The following is a 25,991-nucleotide window of genomic DNA, read 5'->3' as shown; positions in this document are numbered from 1 at the left end:
TCCTGTACATTTATTTAGATTGAAGGTAGTGAATTCAAACCAGTGTTTATGTGGCAGTGTAGGAACTTTACAACATGTTTTATTGGAATGCACTAGGTTCCAAAGAGAGTCCCAGTTGCTTAGAAGGGAACTAGAAGGTGATCCGACATTAACTGATGTGTTGTTTAAAAATTTAAACTCAAAGACATTAATCGCAGTGCAAAAGTTTTTAACATCAACAATGACTCGTGTGTAGCTTGCTTAAAAACTTTATGACTTTATGCTTGCTTGCAATGCATGTGCTTTGTGCTTAGTGCGGTTTTGCGTGGTAGTACTAGAACTAGACCATTAATAGTAGAACTTTAGTTATGGAACTTATAAACAATTACAAAGTTTTTTTTTTTATCTCTTAATATTTCAGATTCAGGAGCTATGAGCTTAAGCCCAGATGTACCTCAGGTACGGCTCTTGAATATTCAAGTCTATATTCACGGATCCTGGCCGGATAGCCCTGGCAGCTAAGGCCATTCAAATGAAGAGAAGAAGAAGAAGAAGTTCCTAAAAATATGAAATAAGAAGTGAGGTTAAATTTTGTACTTCATTTAAACTTTGTCTTTAAAAATTTGTTAGAGAAAAATGTCTATAAAGTCCTGTATTCGAGTAATTCCTTTATTAAGGAATGCTATAAACTCACATAATTCGTGTCTGTCACGAACAATTAATTTCACTAAAAGTAACATTCACAGATCTACGTTTTCTTTATATAACAAACTGGATATAAGATTATATTCAACAGAAAATAAATCAGAATCAAAAGAAATCTACTATGGATCCCTTACCCCACAAATAAAAGCAGTTAAAGTAAGATATTTTTTATTTAATATTTATTTGAAGCATCAACCATTAAAGGTTATTAGCGGGTTTTACAGTTACTGAATGTACAAATTACTAACTAATATATCTATAACTACAGTAGAACCCCGCAAATGCGAACTAATTGGGGGGACAGCCTGTTCGGATTCCGAAAAGTTCTGATTATCCGAAAATTAGCCTAACTAATAATTTAAAGCTTTCGTTGTCGTTGATTTTGAGCTGCAAAACATTTTCGCAAGAGTGTGGACAATATTTTTGGACCTACGTTGAGTGCAAGAAAACCGAAGTAAGTTTATGAGTACCTTCATAAGCACTACGTTTAAAACCTACGTATTCATTTTTGAGAAATTTTAAACGTTAAAGCATTATTAATCCTACGTTGTTCAATTTTCTTGTTTTACTCTGTATAATAAACATGTTCTCCTCAGACCTAAGAAAATTAACAAGGGAAAAAAGGTATGCCTTCTATATCTTAAAAATCATTCTGACACTGAGTATATGAAGTTTTCACGTCTTCAAGCAAAGTTTTTCTGTGGTAGCAATGAGATTGGTTTATTGCTCAATTGTTAGATCCTTGTTGGAGTACTGTTCGGTAGTTTGGTCCCCTTACTATCAAAACCATATCGATACGGTCGAGAGGATCCAACATAAATTTTTACGTTACTGCGCATTCAAATCTTATCTAACTATAGTTAACCATGATTACTCAACTGTAGAGTCCCATCTCTCTCTACTTCCTCTCAGATTACGTCGTGACATCTCTGGCGCGGTCTTTCTGCATAAGTTGATTAACGCACAAATTGATTGTCCAAGTCTCTTGCGCCAAATTGATTTTAATGTTCCCAATCGAGCCCTTCGCTATCATAAAACATTCAATGTCTCTTACCACAGAACGTCCTATGGTTTTCATAGCCCAGTCGATAGGTATATGGGATTATTGAATGCTAGTAATGTCGATGTTTTATTTCTTATAGGTACTTTTACTTGAAAAGAATATTTATTTATTTATTTATTCACGGGCAAGCCCTATTCAGATATAAATTTTACAGTGTTCTAAATTATATAACATAATTATTCAATTATATAACATTAATGTTAACCAATTATATAACATAAATTATCGTAATATAACATAACAAAGTGGTTTGAGGAAAAATAATTCTATGAGTAATACAGTTACAAAAAAGAATAAGATAACATTAGGTCAGTACAATTACAAACAAAAGATATCACCTAAACCAATTCGGAAATGTTCCAAGGTATAACGGTTTTAAGTTATCTAATACATACAGGTCATGTAACACTAATCACAATACAAAAGCTCTGGCCGAAAATATTAAAAAGTTAGGGAAGAAATTAGGTTTTTAAAGCGGGAAACTGATATATTAAAAATTTCGAGGTTATTTAATGAGTTAGCTAATCGAAGAGTTCTAGGAATAAATGTGTTGTAAGAATAATTGAATCTATGAAAAGAGACATAAAAGGTTTGCACCTGCCTAGTCGAACGACTGGGGACAAATAGAGATATTTTGGAGAGAAGTTCGGGGCAGTTACACAGCCCGTTGATAATTTTAAATAAAATAATTAAGTCTCTTTGTTTTCTGCATACCTCAAGAGGAGGTAAGTTCAGTATGCGCTCTAATACAGAATAGTCATAGTATACATGCATCTTAGTGGCAGTATATCTCAGAAAATTGTGTTGGATAGCCTCAATTTTCAGTTTATGAGTAAAGTAATAGGGGGACCAAATTGTGGAACAGTAATCGAAATGAGATCTAACCAGGGAGAAATAAAGAGATTTAATAGCTGAGATGTTTGTAAAGTCTCTAGTGGTTCTTTTTATAAAGCCAAGCATCTTCATAGACTTCTGTATTGTACTGGAAATGTGTGATTTATAGCTAAGGGCGGAGTCAAGGATCACACCTAGATCCCTAGTTTCAGAGGCAGAATGTAAGGTCAGATTATTTATACTATATTCGAAGATGATTGGATGATGAGTTCGGTGGAAACGAAGAATATGGCATTTGGATGCATCAAACACATACCATTTTGCACACACCAGTTAGATAGGCGATCAATATCACCTTGTAGACTAAGTGAATCAGCCTCACATGTGATTATTTTAAAACATTTTAAATCATCAGCGAATAACAAAGTTTCACTTACTTGGAAACAGGGTATTAGATCATTGATAAATATATTAAACAACAGAGGTCCCAAGTGTGATCCTTTTGGTACACCTGAGGTAACAGAGATGGTATGAGAATAGTGATGATTAACCCTGACAATTTGCGATCTTTGCGTAAGATAGCTCTTGAGCCACTTCAATATAAGGCCATCAACTCCGTATAAATAAAGTTTATGAATCTAGAGCTCATGATTAACTTTGTCGAAAGCTTTGGAAAAGTCAGTATACACAGAGTCAACTTGTAAACCCCTCTCAAGAGCATCTGTCAAAAAATCAACATATGTTATGAGACCCAATTCTGCTGATTTTTTGGATGTAAATCCAAATTGTTGGGCCCCTATAATTGGCGAGAAGTCATAACTTAAATAATCAGAAATAATGCTCTCAAAAACTTTAGGAATAGCACTAAGAATACAAATGGGACGATAGTTACCTATATCCGATTTTCGACCTGATTTATATATTGGAGTGACATAAGAGTTTTTCCAGTAGTCTGGAAATTCCCCTGTTGATATAGACTTATTAAATATATAAAAAAGTGGGCGCGATAGAATGAAGCTGAATGTTTTAAGGAAAGTGGGGGGAATTCCATCAGGACCAGGACCTTTGTTGGTATTGAGTTCAGACAGTTTTTCGTAGATTTTTGAAATTTCAATGTGATAATTAGACACATTAACCAAAGGTGAAATCTGGGTTACATGCGGATGTAAGGATTGGTTAGTATAGACGGAAGAGAATTGGTTAGCAAAAAGATTAGCAATATCAGTTCCATTGAAGGCAGTACGATCTCCAAGAGTCATTGTATTAGGTATAGCGTTATTTTCCCTTTTACTACTTACAAATTTCCAAAAGGATTTAACGTTATTAACAATAGAATATTCGGTACGTTGAATGTAATCAGCATAACACTGTCTTGATAAAAATTTACATCTAGTTCTTAAGTTACTAAATGCTGCATAACTTTCTGGACACCTTGTGCTCTTATATATCTTGTGCGCTGATTTCTTCTCGTGAAGCAACTTCTTCAGCTCAGAGGAGTACCAGCATGGATATTTCTTATCACAGATTTTTTTTAGCGGAACAAAATGATCAATGATGCAATAAAAAATGTCGTAAAATACAGAAACCATGTCAGAGAGCTCTTTTCCTTGAAGTGCACCATCCCAATTAATTGCTTCAAGGGATGAACGAATTGCTGCATAGTCAGCATGAACAAAGTCATAATAATACTCTTCACCAGATGAATGATCATTTGTGATTTTGAGTGGCAAACTGCATTCAAGCGGAGGATGATGTGTGTCCACTGGAATTAAAGTGTCGATAGCCTTCAATACATCAATACCCAATGGAGATAAAATGAGATCAAGCGTAACCCCTCTATCGTTGGTTATTTCGTTGGTATGGAAGAGATTGAAAAAAGCACAGGTATTGGATATAGTTTCAATAGAATCAGCTTCAGATTGTGTAGCTGTAGGCTGAGGAGAAGCAACGGAACAATAATCATCGACATCCCAAACTGCAGATGGAAGATTAAAATCACCCAATAGAAAAAGGTTTGCTCTATCGTATTGCTCGCTTATAGTGATAAGCTGTTCAAAGTACGATTGGTATAAAGTAGCTATAGATTTAGGTGGAAAATATACTGTACCGATTATAGATTTGTTATTAAAGAGAACAAACAACTGTTCAATCGAAGGATCAGACTGAATTTGATAAGAAGGAATCGAGTTCTTAATGGCAATCAACACTCCCCCACCTCTACTGAAGACACTGGAGTCCTTAGAGCGGTCAGTTCTGTAGATGTTGTAGTTGAGAAGCCCAAGTTCAGCATCCGTAATTTCAGGTGTGAGCCAGGTTTCAGTTAAGATAATGATATCATAGGAACAGTTGCTGACATTCAAGCTGAGGTCAGACAGTTTAGTTCTTAGTCCTCTAACATTTTGGTAATAAAGTATAGGGCTGCCCGGTTTTAGTTTTTTTTTACAGATTTTCGGTGTATTGTTGAAGTACTTAATAGTTAAATTTTGCTCACCAGCCTGTTGACGCACTCTAAGTTCGTTTTTCACTGAATCGAGTTGCTTTTTCTGATAGGGAGTTTGATCAGATAGGAAAAATATTTTATTTCAATATTTCATTGGATCAACTGAAGAGATCTCTGGCTTTATGATGTTCATTGTTGCAAAAATTTAACGCCTTGTTAAATTTAGTGTTGTGTGTTAGATATATTTGTTACATCTTATATTTTAGGTATATTGTGATTGCTTGTATTATTGCATTGTATCTTCTTATGGTGTACTACTTTTTTGTGTTGATGCTAGTTATTATTATTATTGACTTTATAATTACACTTTTAATGGGGTTTTCCCGTATGATTAATAAATAAAAAAAATAAAAATGTTTTTAAGTTTTTGTCGTGAATTTTTAAAAAAATTTCAGTTTCTGTTGGTTTGGATTAGCGGGGTTCGGATTTGCGGGGTTTTACTGTATTATATTTTATGTATTTATTTTATTTATTTATCGTATGGCATAGATACAATAAGAACACACAATTTAAAAAAAGTATATAAAACATTACATGAAGTATCACAAACAAACATCTTAATGTATTAATATAATGTAAAACATTTTCGGTCACATTCAGGAACTCATCAAAAACTCCAGGGTACCGCCTTCGGGGGCATCCCTCAATAATGTGGCGGACGGTCTGCCGTTGCGCACCACAGTCACACTCTGGAGTAAGAGCCTTTCTCCATCTATGCAAGCTGTCAGCACATCTACCGGTACCTGTTCTTATTCTGTATTTTATGTAATAAATGTATGTCTTTAATCCTAGATTAGCGGACACTCGTAAATTTTACGCCGCTCATACTTCAAGTAGGTATTTTCGGCTACTTATGGTCACCGCTCGGTCTTGGGGTTCTCGCAACCTTCTAGTTTAGTTGTTAGCTACACAATGTCGTGTGCAGTTGTACCATTTAACAATTCTACAATACTCCTGTATCAGCGGAAGTTTTATTAGTAGCTGTTCATTTTTTTTTGCTTTTTTCATCATCTTCGAAACTACATACAAAACGGAAGAAGTGTCAGAAAAACAGGCAAGCCTGTAATTTTACAGAATTACAATAACACAAAATCAGACGTAGATAATGTAGACCAAATGTGTTCCAACATGAGCTGTAACAGGAAAACCCAAAGATGGCTGTTGTGTATATTTTATGATATGATTAATATACCCAGGATTAATTTCTACGTCATTTACACATACAATGCCTTAAAATGACATCAAAAGCCCCTGTCTCTGTACCAGTATATAGTTGACTTCAGCCAGTTTCTAGCCAAACCATGGATGAAACAAAGATTCACAACTGCTTCTTTTCATCATAATATTCGTCATAATATAGCTCGCATTCTAACAGTACCTGCTGCAGAAGAAGTTCCCACATATCAAGAATCAAAAAGAATAATTTGCTTTTATTGTCCAAACCAAAAATGACGATTGACAACTACATATTGCCAAGAATGCAAACATGCGATATACAGTGAGCATCATGGAAAAATTTGCACCATTTGTTCAAAACATTAACCAATTCTATTTTTTATTCGTTTAAAATATGTTATTATGGTGATAAAAACTCACCTATTCAGATTTTGAATATACGTTTTTTACTTACAAGGCCTTTTTTAACCCATTAATGCAGTTTTTTTTAAACCGGCCAAAAAAACTCAATTTGTTCTTAATGAAAAAAGTGATCCTAGTGCGCAGATCAGCCCAAGGAGTACTTGCTAGTGCTGTTGATTATAGTTACTTTCGAGTATTCGTTACAAATCGTTACTTTTGTATAAAGTAATCATTTACAGTATTCGTTACTTTTATTACTATGATTACTTTTGTATTTGAGTACCGTTAATCATATCGAGAATCGTATTTCTCAGTAGGTAGGTATTTTGTATAGGTATTCTGATATAACAACGGCCTTCACCGATCTGTTTAAGAGATAAAAATGATTTAATTACTATGATTACTTTTGTTACTTTTCTATTTGAGTAATCATATCGAGAATCGTATTTCTCAGCAGGTAGGTATTTTGTATAGGTATTCTGTCACACCCTTAAAACGCTTCATACCGATAACGATATTCGACAACACTCGTAAAATACCGGTCCCGTCCGTTACTCGCTGGGATACGATTGGTATTTTTTTATAGAAAGTAATCAAGGGTACTGGTTGTAGATACAATAGTCGTTACTCACTCTGATATGATTGGTACGAAGTAAGAAAGTAATCAGAGTAATCAAAGTAGATACAATAGTTGTTACTCGCTCTGATACGATTGGTACGAAGTAATCAGAGTAGTCAAAGTAATCAAAGTAAATATAATAGTCGTTACTCGCTCTGATACGATTAGTACGGAGTAATGAAGTAATCAATGTAACGATTTGCCTCTCTGTATAGTAATCGTTACTTTCGGTATTCATAAGTAACGAGTACTTTGTAACAAATAGTTACTTTTTCAACATCACTAGTACCTGCGTTTATCCGATTACTGAAAAATCGTCACGAAACAGTCACTGGACGTCCTGGAAGATAACAATAATTTTTGTTGGAACAATCGGAAGGATGATGTGATCAACGATCATCTTTTTGTTGGAATGTATTTTGTTTACTGCGCATACGCAGGAGCGTGTTTGTTACATGACTGTTTTTCGTTGTGTTGGAACAAACCTATTATTATTATATTATATTTTACATTATATATTAGTAAAATGTATATATGTTTTCTTTGTTTTCATATTGTTATTTTCAATTCTCGATTGCATTCGAGTGATACTCTGGGCTAATTAGCAAAATACAAGGAAAAGTTATTTACCAGCAATTTTATTGTTGGAATCGAATCTTATGATTGTATATATTAATAATATAGGTATGCAAAGTCCGCAGATAGTGTGCTACTTTTTTTATAAACAAAATGGCGCCCGAAAATCGTGTTTTTTCAATTTCTGCTCTATAACTCCAAAGATTTTCACTTTACACCAAAAACACCCAAATAAAAATTCACCGTAAGTAAATTCTGCATAGAGACGTGATTTTTCCGATTTACTTCGACGAAAATTTTCCCCGGAAATGCCGGATTTTCCAACAAAATCGTTAATTTTCAACTAAAATTTTAGATAAGTAATTGTTTATCAATAATTAAATAACTTGATAGCATAAAAGCTCTTTTCGTATAGATTATAATTCCAGAAGCCGATGGAAATTAAATGAACAGTTTAGCAACAATTGAATTGTTAATCAAAAATTTACGGTCGCTATAATAACCACAATAATTATGATACAAAAGAATAACTATGATTTTTTTATAAAAAGACACTGTACCTATCCAATGTACTTTACAAAATTGAAATTGGACTATTTAAGCGGCCTCAGCAATGTTTTGGCTTTTAAACAAATAGAATATCTCGAGAAATATTAAGAGGATCGGTACGTATTTTCGGCTGCAATGCTATTCAAATGGGGATTCATTTTTTTCGAATCCTGAGAAAACTAATAAGTATTTTTGAAAAATTTAAACGCAGAATGAAAGATTACGTTATTAGCGAGGGCCGAAAGTCCCTGAGAACTTCTATAATGTTTATTTTAATAAGTTACATGGGTGAAAAACTAAGAGAAAATTTAGAGTGATTTTTAATTTCAAATATATCATTCAAAATAAACTTTTTATTTATTCTAAGGGACTTTCGGTCCTCGGTAATAATTTAGTCTTTCATTCTGTGTTTAAATTTTTGAAAAATATTTATTGGTTTTTTCAGGATTCGAAAAAAATGAACACAATGCCGTGGTAATATTTTCCAAATCTATCTTTGTCTTACAACGCACTCAGCCGAATATAATATTGTCAGCATATATATTGTCAGTCAGACACTGACAATCAGTGACAATTTTAAATATTTGACATTGCATCGGGAATATGTTGAGTTATTGATTAAATATTATTGATATATAGTGTATTTGATAAATAATTGATTTAAGACGTGAACTTAATAAAAAGTTATTTACTGTGTATTATTTGTGGAAGATCCAAGCAGAGAATACATCAGGATAATATATTCTGTAATCCAAGTATTTTGTTGCTAAAGATGTTCAAAATTGTAAGCGTTCCATAACAATATATTATTAAAAAATCACTTTAACACTTTTCCTCTTTTCTTGATTGAGTATTAGTCTTTGTTGTACAAATAAATTATTACAATCACTGAATACATAGTTAGTGAAAAAATTATCACATTTATTAATTGAATTAATAATTTGCAATTATAAAAATAACAGTTATCCAAGAACATTCAAAACCCATCTCTTTAAATTAATGATGACATTTTCAAGTAGAATGACATTCTAGTAATGTTTACATATCCATACAAGTGTGAATTTTACTACACGTAATTTGCCGTGTAAAGACAGAAAAAGTAGGGATACACGTAAAATATTTGCGAATTATGTACCCATAGCCTTAAATTAAATTAAATCACGAAAACGGTATTGGAAAAAAAGCGACAGGATGCTTCTTTTAAAAGAAAAAACGTTTAATTGTGATGAGTGGTTCCTGAGATACAACCGGCATACAAAGTTGACCGGCATTTACGGCAAAGATATACACAATAGGATCATAATTTTCGAACCATCACCTTTTTATTTTTATCCTCTTTCTTCACACCAATTTTCATATCTTTAAAATAATCATAACATATATTATTATAATAAAAAGTATCGATATTACGAGTGAAAATTTCCAAAAATAGCAAAATTCCAATCAAAAATCAGGTTGGAGAAAATGTAATCTCAAAGTTCAAAATCGGTATACGTTAAAAAAATGCGTTTTCTCGGCTTCCCATTGAGCAATTTTCTTCATTCTTTTTTTGTTCCCAAGTATCTCGAGTAGAGCCATCTAACTAACGCATTATTAAATGGCAAATTTGCTTTTGTTTTGTTATAATATATTAATTTATTTATAAGAAAAGAAAACTACATAGTTTTCCCAGTTGTAGACTTTTTAGATAAACTTACTACAAGTATACCTTTTAACGTTAAAAACACAAATGTTCTCATTTGAAAGCTGTATAATTATTTAAACAAATTAAAAATTTTGTTATAATAAATAAATTAAATTATTATAACAAAACAAAAGCAACTTTGACATCTAACAATGCGTTAGTTAGATGGCTCTACTCGAGATACTTGGGAACAAAAAAAAAGAATGAAGAAAATTGATCCATGGGAAGCCGAGAAAACGCATTTTTTTAACGTATACCGATTTTGAATTTTGAGATTATATTTTCTCCAACCTGATTTTTGATTGGAATTTTGCTATTTTTGGCAATTTTCACTCGTAATATCGATAGTTTTTGTTATATGTAATAATATATGTTATGATTATTTTAAAGATATGAAAATTGGTGTGAAGACAGAGGATAAAAATAAAAAGGTGATGGTTCAAAAATTATGATCCTATTGTTTATATCTTTGCCGTAAATGCCGGTCAACTTTGACCGGTTGTATCTGAGGAACCACTATTCACAATTAAACGTTTTTTCTTTTAAAAAAAGCGTGCTGCCGCTTTTTTTCAACACTGTTTTCGTGATTTAATTTAAATTCTAATAATATTTCCCGCCATATTCTATTTGTTTATAAGCCAAAACAGTGTTTATAATTTTAAAATATTCCTGAGGCCGCTTAAATAGTCAAATTTCAATTTTGTAAAGTACATTAGATATGCACAATGTCTTTTTATACAAAAAGCATAGTTATTCTTATGTATCATAATTATTGTGGTTATTATAGCGACCGTAAATTTTTAATTAACAATTCAATTGTTGCTAAACTGTTCACTCAATTTCCATCGGCTTCTGGAATTATAATCTATACGAAACGATCTTTTATGCTACCAAGTTATTTAATTATTGATAAACAATTATATATCTAAACTTTTAGTTGAAAATTAAAGATTTTGTTGGAAAAACCGGCATTTTCCGAAGAAAATTTTCGTCGAAGTAAATCGGAAAAAACACGTCTCTATGCAGAATTTAATTACGGTGAATTTTTATTTGGGTGTTTTTGGTGTAAAATTCAAATCTTTGGAGTTATAGAGCAGAAATTGAAAAAACACGATTTTCGGGCGCCATTTTGTTTATAAAAATAGTAGCACACTATCTGCGGACTTTGCATACCTATATTATTAATATATACAATCATAAGATTCGATTCCAGCAATAAAATTGATGGTAAATAACTTTTCCCAAAAATGGCCTGTTCTCCGATAATCTGCCCAGCCTATGAGAAAATACAACATAAACTACAACGCTGCTCGAATTATCTCGAGTGTGCACAGTTTGGACATTTTAGCGTGCTCGGGTTAACTCTAGTGTGCACGTTAAGGGGTTAATAGGTAGTAAAATTTACAATAGTCTGGTAATCATGTGTGGCTGAACAAGCCTGGTAATCTAGGGATAAGGAATTTGATTGTATTTGACACATTACAGTTTATATCTTTAACTCGTAACTGCTACCGATAAAAAGTTATCTCGCAACTGCTATGGACGGGTCAGCGTGACCCAGTTTTTCTTCTTCTCCAGGTGCTATCTCTGCCTTGAAGGTTGGCAATTATAAGTTCTTCATTCATTAAGGTTCTTCAGCCATTAGTTACGTCTGCTTCCTATGGATCTTTTCTCCAGTTTTTTCCTTGCCACCCAGTTTTAAAATTCTAAAATAAAGAAAAAAAAAACATCTAGGTAAGTATATCTGCTCCAAGGATATTCGCTGTGAGACATGAAAATTTCCAGGGTGCAGTTAGGTTGTAAAGTTACACTACGTAATTATTTTGAATTTAACAGGATCAACAAAACTGCTCACTTTGCCTTTGTATGAAACACTGACTGACTAGAGAAGAGGTGGACAGAGAGCTCCCTAACTTTCAAACTTAAATGGGTATTTGGCGTATTAAAACTATTGAGGGTTCATGCTGACTGTTCTGTAGCAGTTGTGGGTTAATGAAGGAAGTGAAGTTTATTTGGTTCTTCTGGCATGTCGATGGCTCTTTTATAGAAATAAAGAGGTTATTCAATCAATATGTTGGACAGTTATTGGACACTCATAGTAGGAACATTTAGATGGTAGCTCTTTTGTTGCCTTTTGTTTTCTGGAATTTGCAGTTTAGGCCAATTCTTTAACATTTTTAAGTTTAGCCTTATTAGAAATCCATATTTAATTCATTTACTTTTTCGTTTTTTTTTATACTTGCATTACCCAAAGCAATGTGTGTGTTTCAGTACTCAAAGAAATCTAACTTTTGCATGTCTGTTTTGTAGGTGGTAAAGTGCAAGTTGTATTTGTTGCAGGATAGCATGTGCTGGATATATTTGCTTTAAGCTCTGAAGAACAGATAAGAGTCAGTAAAGAGAAGAAAGTTTGAGCTTGCAAGAGTCTTTCTATTTTTAATGCCTTTAAAACAGCAATTAACCCCCTGTGGCTCAGTGGTAAGAGTGATTACCTTTGGATTGAAAGGTCCGAATGGTCGTGTGAGTTCGAATCTCACTAGGGTCAGAAATTTTTCGTTTATTATAAATTAATAAATGAAAATAGTTTATGTCCTTGTGGGATTGGTACTCACCGGAGGGACCGCAGACGTTCGGATACAATTAGCGTCTCTTTGCAAAGTAACAAGACATTTACTCAATACACACACTACACATGACACTAGGTACCTAACTGCAAAAATTTGCTGTACCTACCATGCCAATGGCCATTATTTGTCGAGGCATTAGCTAAATAAAAAAATAAAAAAAAAACAGCAATTGCTTCTCCCATAATCAGTATTTCCTAGTATAAAGGCCACTGCATGTCTGATTTCAGTTCTTGATGCATCAGTAAAAATCTTGTTATAGCCAGTGTATTTTGATATCCGTTCTTGATATAAATTGTTATCATTATGGGATTTGTGGTACTCTTTGGATATGCCGTGAAGGATATAATCAATAATGGGATTGTTAGTAGTCCAGGGAGGTATAGTTTGTTATGTAGGATAAGAATGTGCCAGCTGCTCCAGGTCAAAACCATATCTCATTAAATGTTCTTTAAGGGGTGGGTATTTTAATTTTTGATGGCAATGATAGTGGATGTGTTTTGTAAAGAAGTGGGTGGTTTACATATATACATAGGGTTGGAAGACAATCTAGCAGCATAATTCAAAGAAATGTGTTGTCTTTGTATTTATAGGGGTAACAAGATATTTATTGTCTTTTTAATAATTGACAAGTTTAATTATCCACATAATTTTGCTTGCAGATATTTTCATTATCATCAAGTGTAGTTGGAATTATAGCCCAACCTTTTTTATATAATGAAATAGCCTCGACTGGAAATGTACCTGTTATTGTAGCTGCTTACACTGCTATTGGCTTTTTTACAGTCGTTACTCCTATATTGTTACACTTAATTACGAAGAAGTATGTCACACATCTGTACTACAAACCAAGCACCAATAGCTATATCGCAAATAATGTTAATTTCTTCTGTTTAACCAAAGAGGTATGTATATTTTATTTTTATTGACAGGAATTCAGGAGTTTAGAGGAGCAAGGGCGAACGATGTTTCGGGAAAACTGAATTAAAGTTTACAAACATGTTAGAATAGTAATGGGCGAATAAGTGATGCTACTAGATTATGCGGTTTATCGTCGCATTTCTACTAGAGCGTGCGGTCTACCGAGGGATATGGTGTATAATCTGTACTATTACAATGCCGACAAAAAATCTTTACAAAGTGAATAATTACGGCTTGTTCCCAACTAAAATAGTAAATTGATATAATAAAGCAGGGGTGGCCAAGCTCCTTGATAGTTAGGGCCATTTTTCAAAATTTGAAATTTTTCGCGAGCCGCAATTAAGCAATTATTTAAAAAGTGTAAAAAAGGTATTCAATTTTTCTCTCTCGTTTGGATTTCACAAATATTAAAGTGAAATAAAATGGTTCACATCGTTTTTTCAAATATGCAAATAATTCTATAAGCAGCCTTCACTAATTCAGGATACTTCGATTCTTCATCATCTTTTCACCTTCTTCCAGGACGGCATACTGATCTTCTACCGTTTCTCAAAAAACACTGCCTGTAACACTCTGTCTTCCCTGATCTTACCACATGACCTGCCCATTTTATCTTAGCTTTTATATGTCTGACTATGATTTCGTTACCATACAGTCACCAGTTTTTAGCTTTGCGGCGTCTTATCCACTCTCCTGTCAATTCATCACTTTGACGGCCAAATATTATTCTGATGACTTTTCTTTCATATACCAGCAGTTTATTTTATTTCCCGCTGATATAGAGTAACCGCCCCTTGATATTTAAACCCTTTTACTACTTCGAAGTTGTGGTCATGAATAGTTGTTCTGCCTAACTCTTGGCCTTCAATTTTTGATTACTAGCATGTTCTGCCTAACTCTTGGTATTGGATTTTTGGTTGCTAGCATGAATTTCGTCTTCTATTCATTATTCGAAGGCCCAGACTACCTGTTTCTTCCTCGAGTTGTGAAAACACCTACTCTTATAGAATGAGCGACTGCACTTAGATCATGAGCAAAGGCCAACATTAGTTTTGATCCTCGATTCGGAAATCTCCCTGTCAGCTCATACGATATTATTTTACTTATTACATATTCTAAGGCCAAATCGAATAGCAACAGTGATAAGGGTTATCCTTGTCTAAGTCCTGATGTTACACTTAGTTTTTTATTTGTTGTCAGTAATTTAAGACATCTTGAAACAAAAATAAAAAGTAATGCAGATACATTTCTTGAGAGCCACAAATAATCGTTCAAAGAGCCACATGTGGCTCGAGAGCCACAATTTGGCCACCCCTGTAATAAAGTATTAAACTTGTAAAATTTTTATAATAATCCTTCTTATTTATGCCTTATATTCACTTTGTAAAGATGGTTTTTGTCGGTGTCACGTTCTATCGGAACATCGGCTCATCACTAGAATCTTTTCTCAGAAACGTTGAACAGAATACTGAAAGGCGCATTGGTAAGCGAAAAGTGTATCGCCAAGTACTAATAAAAATTGCAATATACAATAAACTTTATGCAAATTTAGTTTTTCTACTATTATGCAAATTACACCCTAATATTTTCCTACGGTATGGAAATCCTTCAGGTAGATCTTAAAAACATAAGAGGATTTTCCTAATGTTTTTAATAAAATTCACAAATAAAGCTTCAATTGAATTCAATTTGATTTTCATTGTCTTCTGTATCTCACCAATTAAAGCTACTAAGCTACAGAAATACAGAAACACCGACGCGTTAGCAGAGGAGAAGAGGGCGAACCTTGAACGGAAACGCAACGAAAGCCTGTGGGTTCGCCTTTACTCTTCTAGACGATTATGCAGTTCAGTTTCTGACATGAATGGATTGGTATATTATTTCTTACGAAATTTTAGGAGTATGAAGTGCGAAGCATGCTGTTATAATATACAGACGCATTCTTTAACAGTATAATAATAATATCATATGGCATTTTTGCCGGGGAGATCCTTTCGGATAGTTCCGGCGCCATTTACATCTTTAGCCCTGTTTTAAGTAACTAGTGCCGATGTACACTAGCCCAGGCCTTCAACAGTATGTGAGGAAGATGAGACTGTTTTTGAAACGATCATTTTTCGGGTTCGCCCTTACTCCTCCAAGCTCCTGAATTGATCTTATAGACAGAGTTGAGAAATTTAAATATTTTTGAGTTACATTAAACAGTAAAGCGCTGGTTTCCTCGAAAGCGGCATCGACAAACAGCGACCGTAGCACTGCGAGGAATTACGTCAGATTACGGTGAAAAATTCAAGGTTCTTCACTGCGGCAATGGAATGTGCAAGCTCAGCAAGCGGTGGCTTCCAACGCATCCTTGGAAACCAACCCTATTATTTTGCATGGTACGGTTTTTTATGATGTCATTCATCGCAGTGTTACGATTGCAGGTTGTCGGCACCGCTTTCGAGGAAACCAGCGCTTAAGTGGGACTGGACGAGAAAGTGAAGATATAAATAGCAGTAGCTAGAAATACTTCTACCAAATTCAATAACTATCTAGCCGAATCTAACACGTTCTGTGTGTATGGCATACATGTGAGCCACATGATGCTTTTACCAATATGCGGATGGTGCGCATGTATGCCACTGATTATACTATTTTTAATACCTATGTGCTTTTTTTGTCCGTTCAGAGTAAAGTCATAGGATCAGACATCCGCATGCAATGTGTTAATAGGCTGTCTATGTATAAATTGTTTCAATGAATTATGTCCATATTATTTCACAATCATTTACTTTATTGTTACATTTATTATCCATAATAATCTCGAATGTCTCGAATTTCCTAAACCTGCTCTCCGATTTAAGTGATTTTTTAATATGTTATAGACTTATTCTTTAACAATATCGTTGTAATATTATTGTTGCTAAATAGGTAAATTGTCATTTTATACTGGGTATACCTAGTGTGACCAACTAGTCCGAAAAATCCGGGACACGGTCCGAATTACGAAGGCGTGTCCCGGCGTCCCGGATAAGGCTTCCGGGCCATCCGAATTTTCAACGTTTTGGTAAAATTATATTTTGAAATTTTGAATAGGTAGGTATGTTATTCCTCTGAAGAAATTGGTGGGACGAAAAAAAGTTGACAATTTCTAGAGTGTGATACTAATACCACAACCAAAATGCATGCATTTTATATCGTGGGATTATAGTTCTACGAAAACTCAAACTGTTGACTTTTTTTCGTTTCTGTATTTTAAATATCGTCTCCTGAAGAGACGATTCAAAACAATATCAGTTCATGTATACACATGAATCAGCTGTCCCAGGTATGCCGAATGCATCGATGTAATGGCTGATAAATGTTATTTTCTTTCGGTTTTTGGAAAATGGCCCTATTTTCGCTGAAAAGTCCCGGAGTTCTGGTATTTTTTTTTCAGCCTTGTCCCGAATTCGACTAAATTGGAGTTGGTCACACTAGGTATACCAATCAAACTGTTATTTTTTCTCAAAGTTCGCGTGACTCTTGAGGAATATTGGAAGTATCTACTGAGATTAAAACCCAATTATAGCCTCTAGTCCGTTCTTTAACGGTAAAATATTGCAAAACCTCTAAATTTTAAAGAACCGCTTGGATTGACATGAAATTTGGCATACACATAGCTAACAAGTCAAAGAAAAAAAGTGATATTGTGCCGATCTGTGCTTTTGCCCTGGTGGTGGTTTTCACCCCCTCTTGGGGGTGAAAAAATATTCGTCCAAAGAAAGTCAGGAAATGGATAAACTGGCTAATTTTAAGTAACTTTTCTTCTATAGAGTTTTTTCACTAAGTCAATACTTTTCGAGTTATTTGACAGTGAATATGTTCATTTTTTCAACAAAATAACCACGCTTTTAGACGGTTTTTCGTAAATAACTCAAATAGTAAGTATTTTATCGAAAAAACATTCTTAGCAAAAATATAGCCTGTAAAAAATTTAAAAAAATGGTGTATATATCACGTCTCTACACCTAGTAGAAGCAGAGTTATAGCTAATGAAAAATAGGTTCATATTCGTCAAATTCCAAATGGAATACTTTAACGTGAAATAACCAAAAATTAAGCACATTTCGGGGAAAATTCATTACAACTTATTTAAATTATTTAAAAAAAGCTTCACTTTGTTTTATAAAAAAAATTTCCAACATCAAAATTAAACAAGTTACGCTCAAAATAAAGTTAGTCCCTTTTGGTTTTGGTAAAAAAATCGAGAAAATCACCCCCTAATTAGTATCTTAAATGAACTTAATCGTTACGACTTCACAAGTTTCTTGACTCGTGTATATTGTTTATATGATCTGTAAGTTTCATCGGTTCAAAGTCCTTATTATTGAAAGGGCTGTAGTTAAAAGGGGTTGAACGAGTCACTGATCACGAATGTATGCAAATTTAGAAACACCAAATCTTTATCAATTTTTGTCTAACAGAAAAACAAAAAACTACGTGATATTCAGAAAAGCAAATCTGACTTTTTTTGTTTTTCGAGATTCTTGGTATCTCTAACAAAAGTTATTTTGAAAAAAGCATATTTTTCAAAATTTAAATTTTTAAAAATTTTACTTTGAAACCAAATTGTTTCAAAAATAAGCACTTTGACTCGATCAAACTTACAGATCATATAAACACAACATAAGTAAAATAATTTGTGGAGCGGTAACGATTAATTTCATTTAAGTTGCTAATTAGGGGGTGGTCTTCCCGATTTTTTTTGCAAAAACAAAAGGGACCAACTTTATTTTGAGCGTAACTTGCTTAAAAATGCTAGAAACTTTTTGTAAAAACAGAAATAAGGCTTTTTTTAAACACTTTAAAAAAGTTAAAATAGGTTTTCCCCAAAAAGTGCATAATTTTTTGGATATTTTACGTCGAAATATTCTATTTGAAATTTGGTGAATATGAATCTATTTTTCATTGGCTATAACTCTGGTTCTACGAGATCCAGAGACCTAACGCGTACACCATTTTTTTTACTTTTTTATGTGCTATATTTTTGCTAAGAACGTTTTTTTTTCGACAAAATACTTACTTTTTGAGTTATTTGCGAAAAACCGTCCAAAAATGTGGTTATTTTGTTGAAAAATGAACATGTTCACTCGCAAATAACTCGAAAAGTGTTGACTTGGCGAAAAAGCTCTATAGAACAAAAGTTACTTAAAATTAGTCAGTTTACCCATTTCCGGACTTATTTTGGACATATATTTTTTCACCCCCAAGAGGGGGTGAAAGTCACCCCCAGGGCAAAAGCACACATCGGCACAATATCACTTTTTTTCTTTGACATGTAAGCTATACGTATGCCAAATTTCATGTCAAACCAAGCGTTTCTTTAAAATTTAGAGCAAAAACCGTGAAAGAATGGACTACTCATGTTTTCTTAACATCATGTTTTGATTCATTCGATTATGTTGGATTATAAAAAAGCTAGGTACTTTCACAACTAGCCTTCTTTTTCGTCGGTACAGGGTGTTTTTAAATAAGTATGGCATACTTTAAGAGGTCATTCTGGATGAAAAAATAATTACAGTTTGCTTTATAAACGTATGTTCGCAAATGCTTCGTTGCCAAGATAGGGAGTGTTTAAGTTTTTTTACAAACTGGCGATTTATTTATTGCTCTAAAACCGGTTAACGACGTTCTACACCTTCGTTGCGGGGTATGCCTCTCAGAGGACAGGGGGGAAACTTATATGCAAGCGAAAGTTGGTAACAATGCATTTATAGCAGAATACTCAAATCATATGTTTCAGTATTGAATACTTTATAAAAATAATTTATAATAAATTACGGAAATTACGGAATAAATTACGGAATTAATTATAATAAATAAATTAAAAATAAATGGTACGGCAAACAATCCTCATTTTTTAATATGTTATTCCTTACAAAAAAACCTTTAATTTAAGCACAAATAATTAAAAATCGTAAATTTGGGTCAAAAGTTATTCACTTTTTAAGGATTCCCATAAGAGCCCATGTTAAAACTTAACTTTGACCCTTAATAATAATTAAACGGCACGGTAAAACAATTTTTAAAAAATCAAGTCTTAGTTTTTTTAAGTAAACTGTAACATACTAAAATTTCATGCAAATCCTTAATTCTTTGCCGAAGGTGTAGAACGTCGTTAAGATATGCAAATGAAATTTGGTGGGTTTGAAGAGGTAGATATTGCGCATTTTTGATATACAACTAGGAATTTAATACTCACCATTGGCGCGCATAAGGGTAATATGATCCTTATGTGCGCCAATGGTGAACATACAATTCTTAATTGGACCTCAAAAAATGCACAATAACTACCTCTTAAAACCCACCAAATTTCATAGTTTTAGAGCAATAAATAAATCGTCAGTTTGTGAGAAAAATTTCAGCACCCCGCATCTCGGAAACGAAGCATTTGCAGACATATCTTTAAAGAGCACAAACTGTCATTATTTTTTCATGCAGAATTACCCCTTAAAGTTTGCCATACTTATTTAAAAACACCCTGTATTGACGAGAAACAAGGCTGGTTATTAAAGTACCTAACGTTTTTATTATCCAACATAAGCGACTGAATCAAAAAACAGAATGTTAAAAAAAGATGAGGCTATAGTTGGATTTTAATTTCAATATTTTATAAATGCAAGAATATTTCACAGGGTGCAAACTTTGAGAAAAATTACAGTTTTACACCCGGTATACAATGACAATTTATCTGTCTACAATTCTAGCAACAATATTATTACAGCGATATTGATAAAGAATAAGGCTATAACATGTTAAAAAATCACTTAAGACAACAGGTTTGGGAAATTCGAGACATTAAAAATGACCAATTTTTAAGGTGGTGCGTTAATTTTTGGAGAAGTGTATATAGCCTAATAAAATAAAAAAAAAGTCAAAATGTAAATTCGTACAGGTTGAAACAAATTTTATATCAAAGTTTAGGTGGGTACAAAAGATATTTTCGAGAAAGTATCCAAATCATACAAGGGGATCATTGTTTAAATAATTAAAAAGGGGTCATTTTTGCAAAAAAAAAAATACTTTTTTAACTGCTGAGGTAATTCACTTATTAATCAAGGTCTACGGGATTTTTTTCTGCAAATTTGAAGGGTAAATTTTTCACATAAGACTTACTAAATTAAATTTGACCCCCTATTTATTTAAATAATTGTATATAAAACTTTAAAAACAAATTTTCAAAAAATTATTTTTAGCGTTTTGAATAAGCACTATAAAATGTCTTATTTTACAGACAAAGTTTCGCTATGTTACCAGTATTAAGCAAAAAAAAAATTGGTCGAAAAATATTTAATATTTTTTGAGATATGGAATTTGTTTATTAAATGTTACTATATTTTCAATTGCAAAAACGCGGTTGTTGCCAAAGAAATATTCACCTGCATAAGATCTCATTATTTTTATTTTTATGTATTATATTTTCGATAAATGTATTGATACATTCAAATTTCAGTTAAACTCCCCCTTGTTTTTTTAATAACGTCGCTGCGATTAAGTATTTTAAAATGCCGTTTCGATAATTGGGTTCCTGGGAATTTTTTACTAATTAGCAAAATTTTTTTGTCGTTTTTTCTTCTTCATTTTTTTAGAGTTATATTACTACGGGCCCTTTTAGGGTTAAATTTCATTAAGAATGTCGAATCTCTGAGTTGTAGATTCTAGACCTAAAATATTAAGATTTAACTAAAATCTCTTAAATAAAATTACTTACTAAACTACAGTGGTGTTTTATTTAAAAATTTAAAAATTATTGTTACCAAGTACTTTAAAACTATTTGACGTATCCTTATCATACTTGGCAGAAAGTGTGGCTATTATACATCCTACTAAATTGTGATTAATAAACGTTTCTAGCTAGTGCCAGAGGCATACGATAGGGGATAGTGAATGATTGACCCTTCCCAAATTCTACGCCACTGAGTGAATTACTATTTTAGCGAAATTTTTCGATTCTCCAATACTTTGTATGTAAATAACTTTATTGGTATCGATAAAGTCATCAGTTTGCGAGATATTGGAAGTTTAAAATGAGTGAATGAATGAATGAATCAAAATAACTGTGCCGTTTCATTTTTAACGTCCAATGTCTCGAAAACTAATGACTTAATCGTTACCAGTAAGGAGCATATTATTTAATAGAAAGTATTATAGTAATTCCCTCAGCGGCGTAGAATTTGGGAAGGGTCAACCATTAACTATCCCCTGTCGTACGCCTCTGGTAGTAGCTAGAAACTTTTATTTATCACAATTTAGTAGACTGTACAGTACCCACACTTTCTGCCAAGTTTGATAAGGATACGTCAAATAGTTTAAAAGTACTTGGTAAAAACAATTTTTAAATTTTTAATAAAACACCCTGTAACTCAGTAAGTAGCACATTTTATTTAAGTGATTTTAGACCAATCTTAATATTTTTAGGTCTAGAATCTACAACTTAGAGTTTTGACATTATTAATGAAACTTAACCCTAAAAGGGCCCGTAGTAATATAACTCCAAGAAAAAAAAGAACAGGAAAAAAAAAACAAAAAAAATTTGTTAATTAGTGAAAAATTCCCAGGAACCCAATTATCGAAACGGCATTTCAAATTATTTAGTTCCCGCGACGTTATTAAAAAAAAAATAATCAAATTTGAATAGTTTTCAAATGCCATTTTAGGGGGAAGTTTAATTGAAATTTAAGTTATCAATACATTTATCGGAAATATACAAAAAAATAAAAATAATAAGATTTAATACAGGTGAATATTTCTTTGGCAACAACCGCGTTTTTGCAATTGAAAATAGAGTAACATTTAATAAACCAATTCAATATCTCAAAAAATAATAAATATTTTTGGACCAATTTTTTTTGTTAATACTGATAACATAGCGTAACTTATGCTGTAAAATAAGATATTTTATAGTGCTTACTTAAAACGCTAAAAATAATTTTTTGCAAATAGGTTTTTAAAGTTTTATGTATAATTATTTAAATAAATCGGGGGTCAAATTTAATTTAGTAAGTCTTATGTGAAATATTTACCCTTCAACTTTGCAGAAAATAATCCTATTGACCTTTTTTAGTAATTGAATGACTTCAGCAGTTAAAAAAGTATTTTTTTTGCAAAATGACCCCTTTTTAATTATTTAAACAATGATCCCCTTGTATGATTTGGATACTTTTTTGAAAATATCTTTTGTACCCACCTAAACTTTGATATAAAATTTGTTTCAACCTGTACAAATTTACATTTTGATTTACATGTAATGTAATTTTATTTTACTAGACTAATATTAGTTACTGTTCTCCTATGATATGTAAAATATGATAGTTCTTACGCAAATCGCAATAAACAAAAAAAAAATACAATGACTTGTGCACAGATTCACATTCGACTGAATACTTAAATACTGTACATTTTGATAACTCTAAATACCAGTGTTCTGTTTATAGATCAGTAAAATAAAACTTATAATGATGATTCGAGTAAATGATAAACAAGGACCAATATGAAACTTTTTTTATTAAAATATGTAAATATAAACAAAGTCAGAAAATTTGTTAGATGTTTATATTTTTATTTTATTGATAGGATATTGGAAATATAATACCACAATAGTTATAATGCTTAGATATAGATTCTTAGATTATAATAGTTATATATCTGATTTTAAGATGATCGTGCATACGATGCTAGGTAGTGGTACTTCCTTTTATATCGACTTTAGTTGAAACATGCTGAAAATACGATTGTTATCATAACGAAAACTTTGTTTATTTACGTATTTTAATTTATAATGAAAAATTTGCTTTTATGAAAAGTTGTTTAGAATTAAAAATTATGTTTTAATGTGCAATTATATCATTCTAATTTAAATGTTGCGAACTATAAAGGTACTTTACTCTTGATCGAAATTCATATTTTTTACATACCTCGTATAAAATTAATAAAATTTGATATATGATGGTTGTAAATCGTAGACCATGAAGAACTTTTTATGAAGAATAACTTTTCTTCGTCAAATTAAAAATAAAAGAGTTATAAATAAAAATGTTGTTGGTTTCCATAATTATTTGAGAAAAATCTTAAAATATTTTTTTCCATTAGAAGGATGTAATTGCACATATCAGACCATTTTTTATTTCAAACATTTCATATAGCCGGTTCGCTAAACTCAGACACAACTGGCTAGTGATTTTAGTCAGTAATTTTGCCAATTTGGCAAAAAAATAATTACTAAATAGTTAACAATTACTAAATAATTAGAATTTTGCCAATATTGGCAAAGTTGGCAAAAAACAAAAAAAAATTACCAACTAAAATCACTAGCCAGTTGTGTCTGAGTTTAGCGAACCGACTATAATAACAATTTTAATTTCATAACAAATGGAACAGTGCATTTATCATTAGGTACTCCCATTAAAGGGGAGGCCGTATACTCGTATATACCTTTATAAAGTTGTTAATAATTTATTGCTTTCAAAATATACTCAAATTGTATTTTTGAATATCTTATTTATTTTATATAATAATTAAATTCACTATCAAATGTCATTGATATTTGATTAATACTTAATTTAAAATTTAGTTTGACGTTCACGAAGTGTCAAACTCAAATGTAAATAACCTATGCTTTGCTTAACAAATTCAGATTAAAAAACTAGCCTACTTACTTGCAACGATTTCAACTGACGTTTAGTGTGTCGGCAGAAAATAAAAGGATTGTAACGTCACATTTTAGACTTTGCGGTCGATTATCTCGAAGACGGTTAGAGATATCGAAATGCCGTTTTCAGATTTGGATTCAGAAGACAAAACTACATAAGAATCCATCGATAAATCTGCTCTAAGTATTGCAGGACCGGCAACGCACTAACGCACACACTTTGAGAATTTATAAACGAAAAGCTTTCGTCGAAAACTCTTTGTACTTAGACATGTTTTTCTTATAAGATTCCTTTTTGTTTATAACATTAGCTCTGAAGATGACAATTTTGTCGAAAAAGCTTAGCTAAGGAAATAAATACTTTTTACACACTTTGTATATAATTTTTTTCACTTCCTTAATTCATTCAAGTATGTAAACAATTTATCAGTCTTTCAACTAATTATAATTCAGCTTGCTAAAGCCTAAAATACCTAAGGAGAATTTTTCTTTTAATTCAAACAAATTTTAAGGCTTAAAAAAAATAAAATTTTTGGTGATCTATAAATACAACGCTGACCTATAAGGGGTTCAGTTGCAACTTTCCTGTTCTATCAGGTTCGTGTGAGTCCATTGGAAATGTTCCGTAATTTAAAAACTATTTTTGCTCTTCTTCTTTCTTTGTCTTTTATATAAGCAAAAGTACTGCCTATTTTTCTTCAACGGTACTTTTTATTCTGTCCCTAAATTGTGGTTCTATATTTTCCTTGGGCGTCCTATACTTCTTTTGCCTAATGGTGACTTATCCATGGCTATTCTTACTATCCTTGATTCAGACATCCTGCTTATGTGTTGATTCCACTCTTCTTTTCTCTTCTTTACCCACGTATTTATATTGTCTACCCCACATATATGCGTCTGATTTCCTCATGTCTTACCCAGTCCTGTAGTCCTTTTCCAGCAATTTTTCTTAAGAGCTTCATTTCGTTGGTCTCCAGATGTGTTTGTGTTTTGCTTGTGTCTGGTCTTGTTTCGGTCCTGTAAGTCAAAGCTGGCCTAATAACTGACTTATATAGTCGGACCTTTGTTTCCACTCTTAGGTGTTTGTTTTTCCAAATTGTGTCGTTTAGGCATCCAGCCGTTCTACTGGCTTTAATTATTTTGTCTTTCACCTCTTCTATATTGTTGTTCTATATTGTTGTTCTATATTGTTGTCTATATTTTTGTCGTCTGATAGATTAATTCTCAGGTATTTGAAAGTCATTACTTGTTGCATAATTTGATTGTCTAACTCCAATTTGGTTCTTATTGGTTCTTTGGCTATTAATAAGCTTTTTGTTTTTTCTTCTGGTATAATATTATAACATAACATTATCTAATTTATCGTAATTTGAAATATGTTTTAGACTGAATTCACACCAGAAGATGTAGTGGTATCTGAAGTACCTGGCATGTTCACAACATTTGAAGCCAAAGGAAAAGCCTTGTTTGTTGATCCCAGGCTCTTCGAAGATCCTGAGCACTATGCAAAAATAATGGGCTTCGACAAACCACTTGATTTCAAATTGTACCAGACTACAGACAATATACCTAGCAGTAGCAATAAAAAAGATTAGCAAATGACTTTTTAAATTATTGTATTTATTAAGATTTTACTTTTACCATTGTGATAACAGTTAAATAGAAATTATAGTAAATTATAAACAAA

At 32.3% G+C, this 25,991-nt stretch overlaps 1 protein-coding gene across 1 annotated transcript; it reads left to right on the top strand.

Moving 5' to 3' along the window:
* Positions 1 to 526: 526 nt before the first annotated feature.
* On the top strand, positions 527 to 25,991 carry LOC126892264 (transmembrane protein 70 homolog, mitochondrial). The gene is made up of 3 exons (XM_050661777.1): positions 527 to 840; positions 13,374 to 13,616; positions 25,690 to 25,991. Exons 1-3 carry the CDS (start codon positions 616 to 618, stop codon positions 25,897 to 25,899), a joined length of 678 nt encoding a protein of 225 aa, XP_050517734.1. The 5' UTR covers positions 527 to 615; the 3' UTR covers positions 25,900 to 25,991.

Source organism: Diabrotica virgifera, chromosome 9 (genome assembly GCF_917563875.1).
Source record: "Diabrotica virgifera virgifera chromosome 9, PGI_DIABVI_V3a".
In the NCBI taxonomy this organism is placed as follows: Eukaryota; Metazoa; Arthropoda; class Insecta; order Coleoptera; family Chrysomelidae; genus Diabrotica; species Diabrotica virgifera.
Note: the sequence above shows the minus strand (reverse complement) of the source record. Positions and strands in the feature narration are given on the sequence as shown.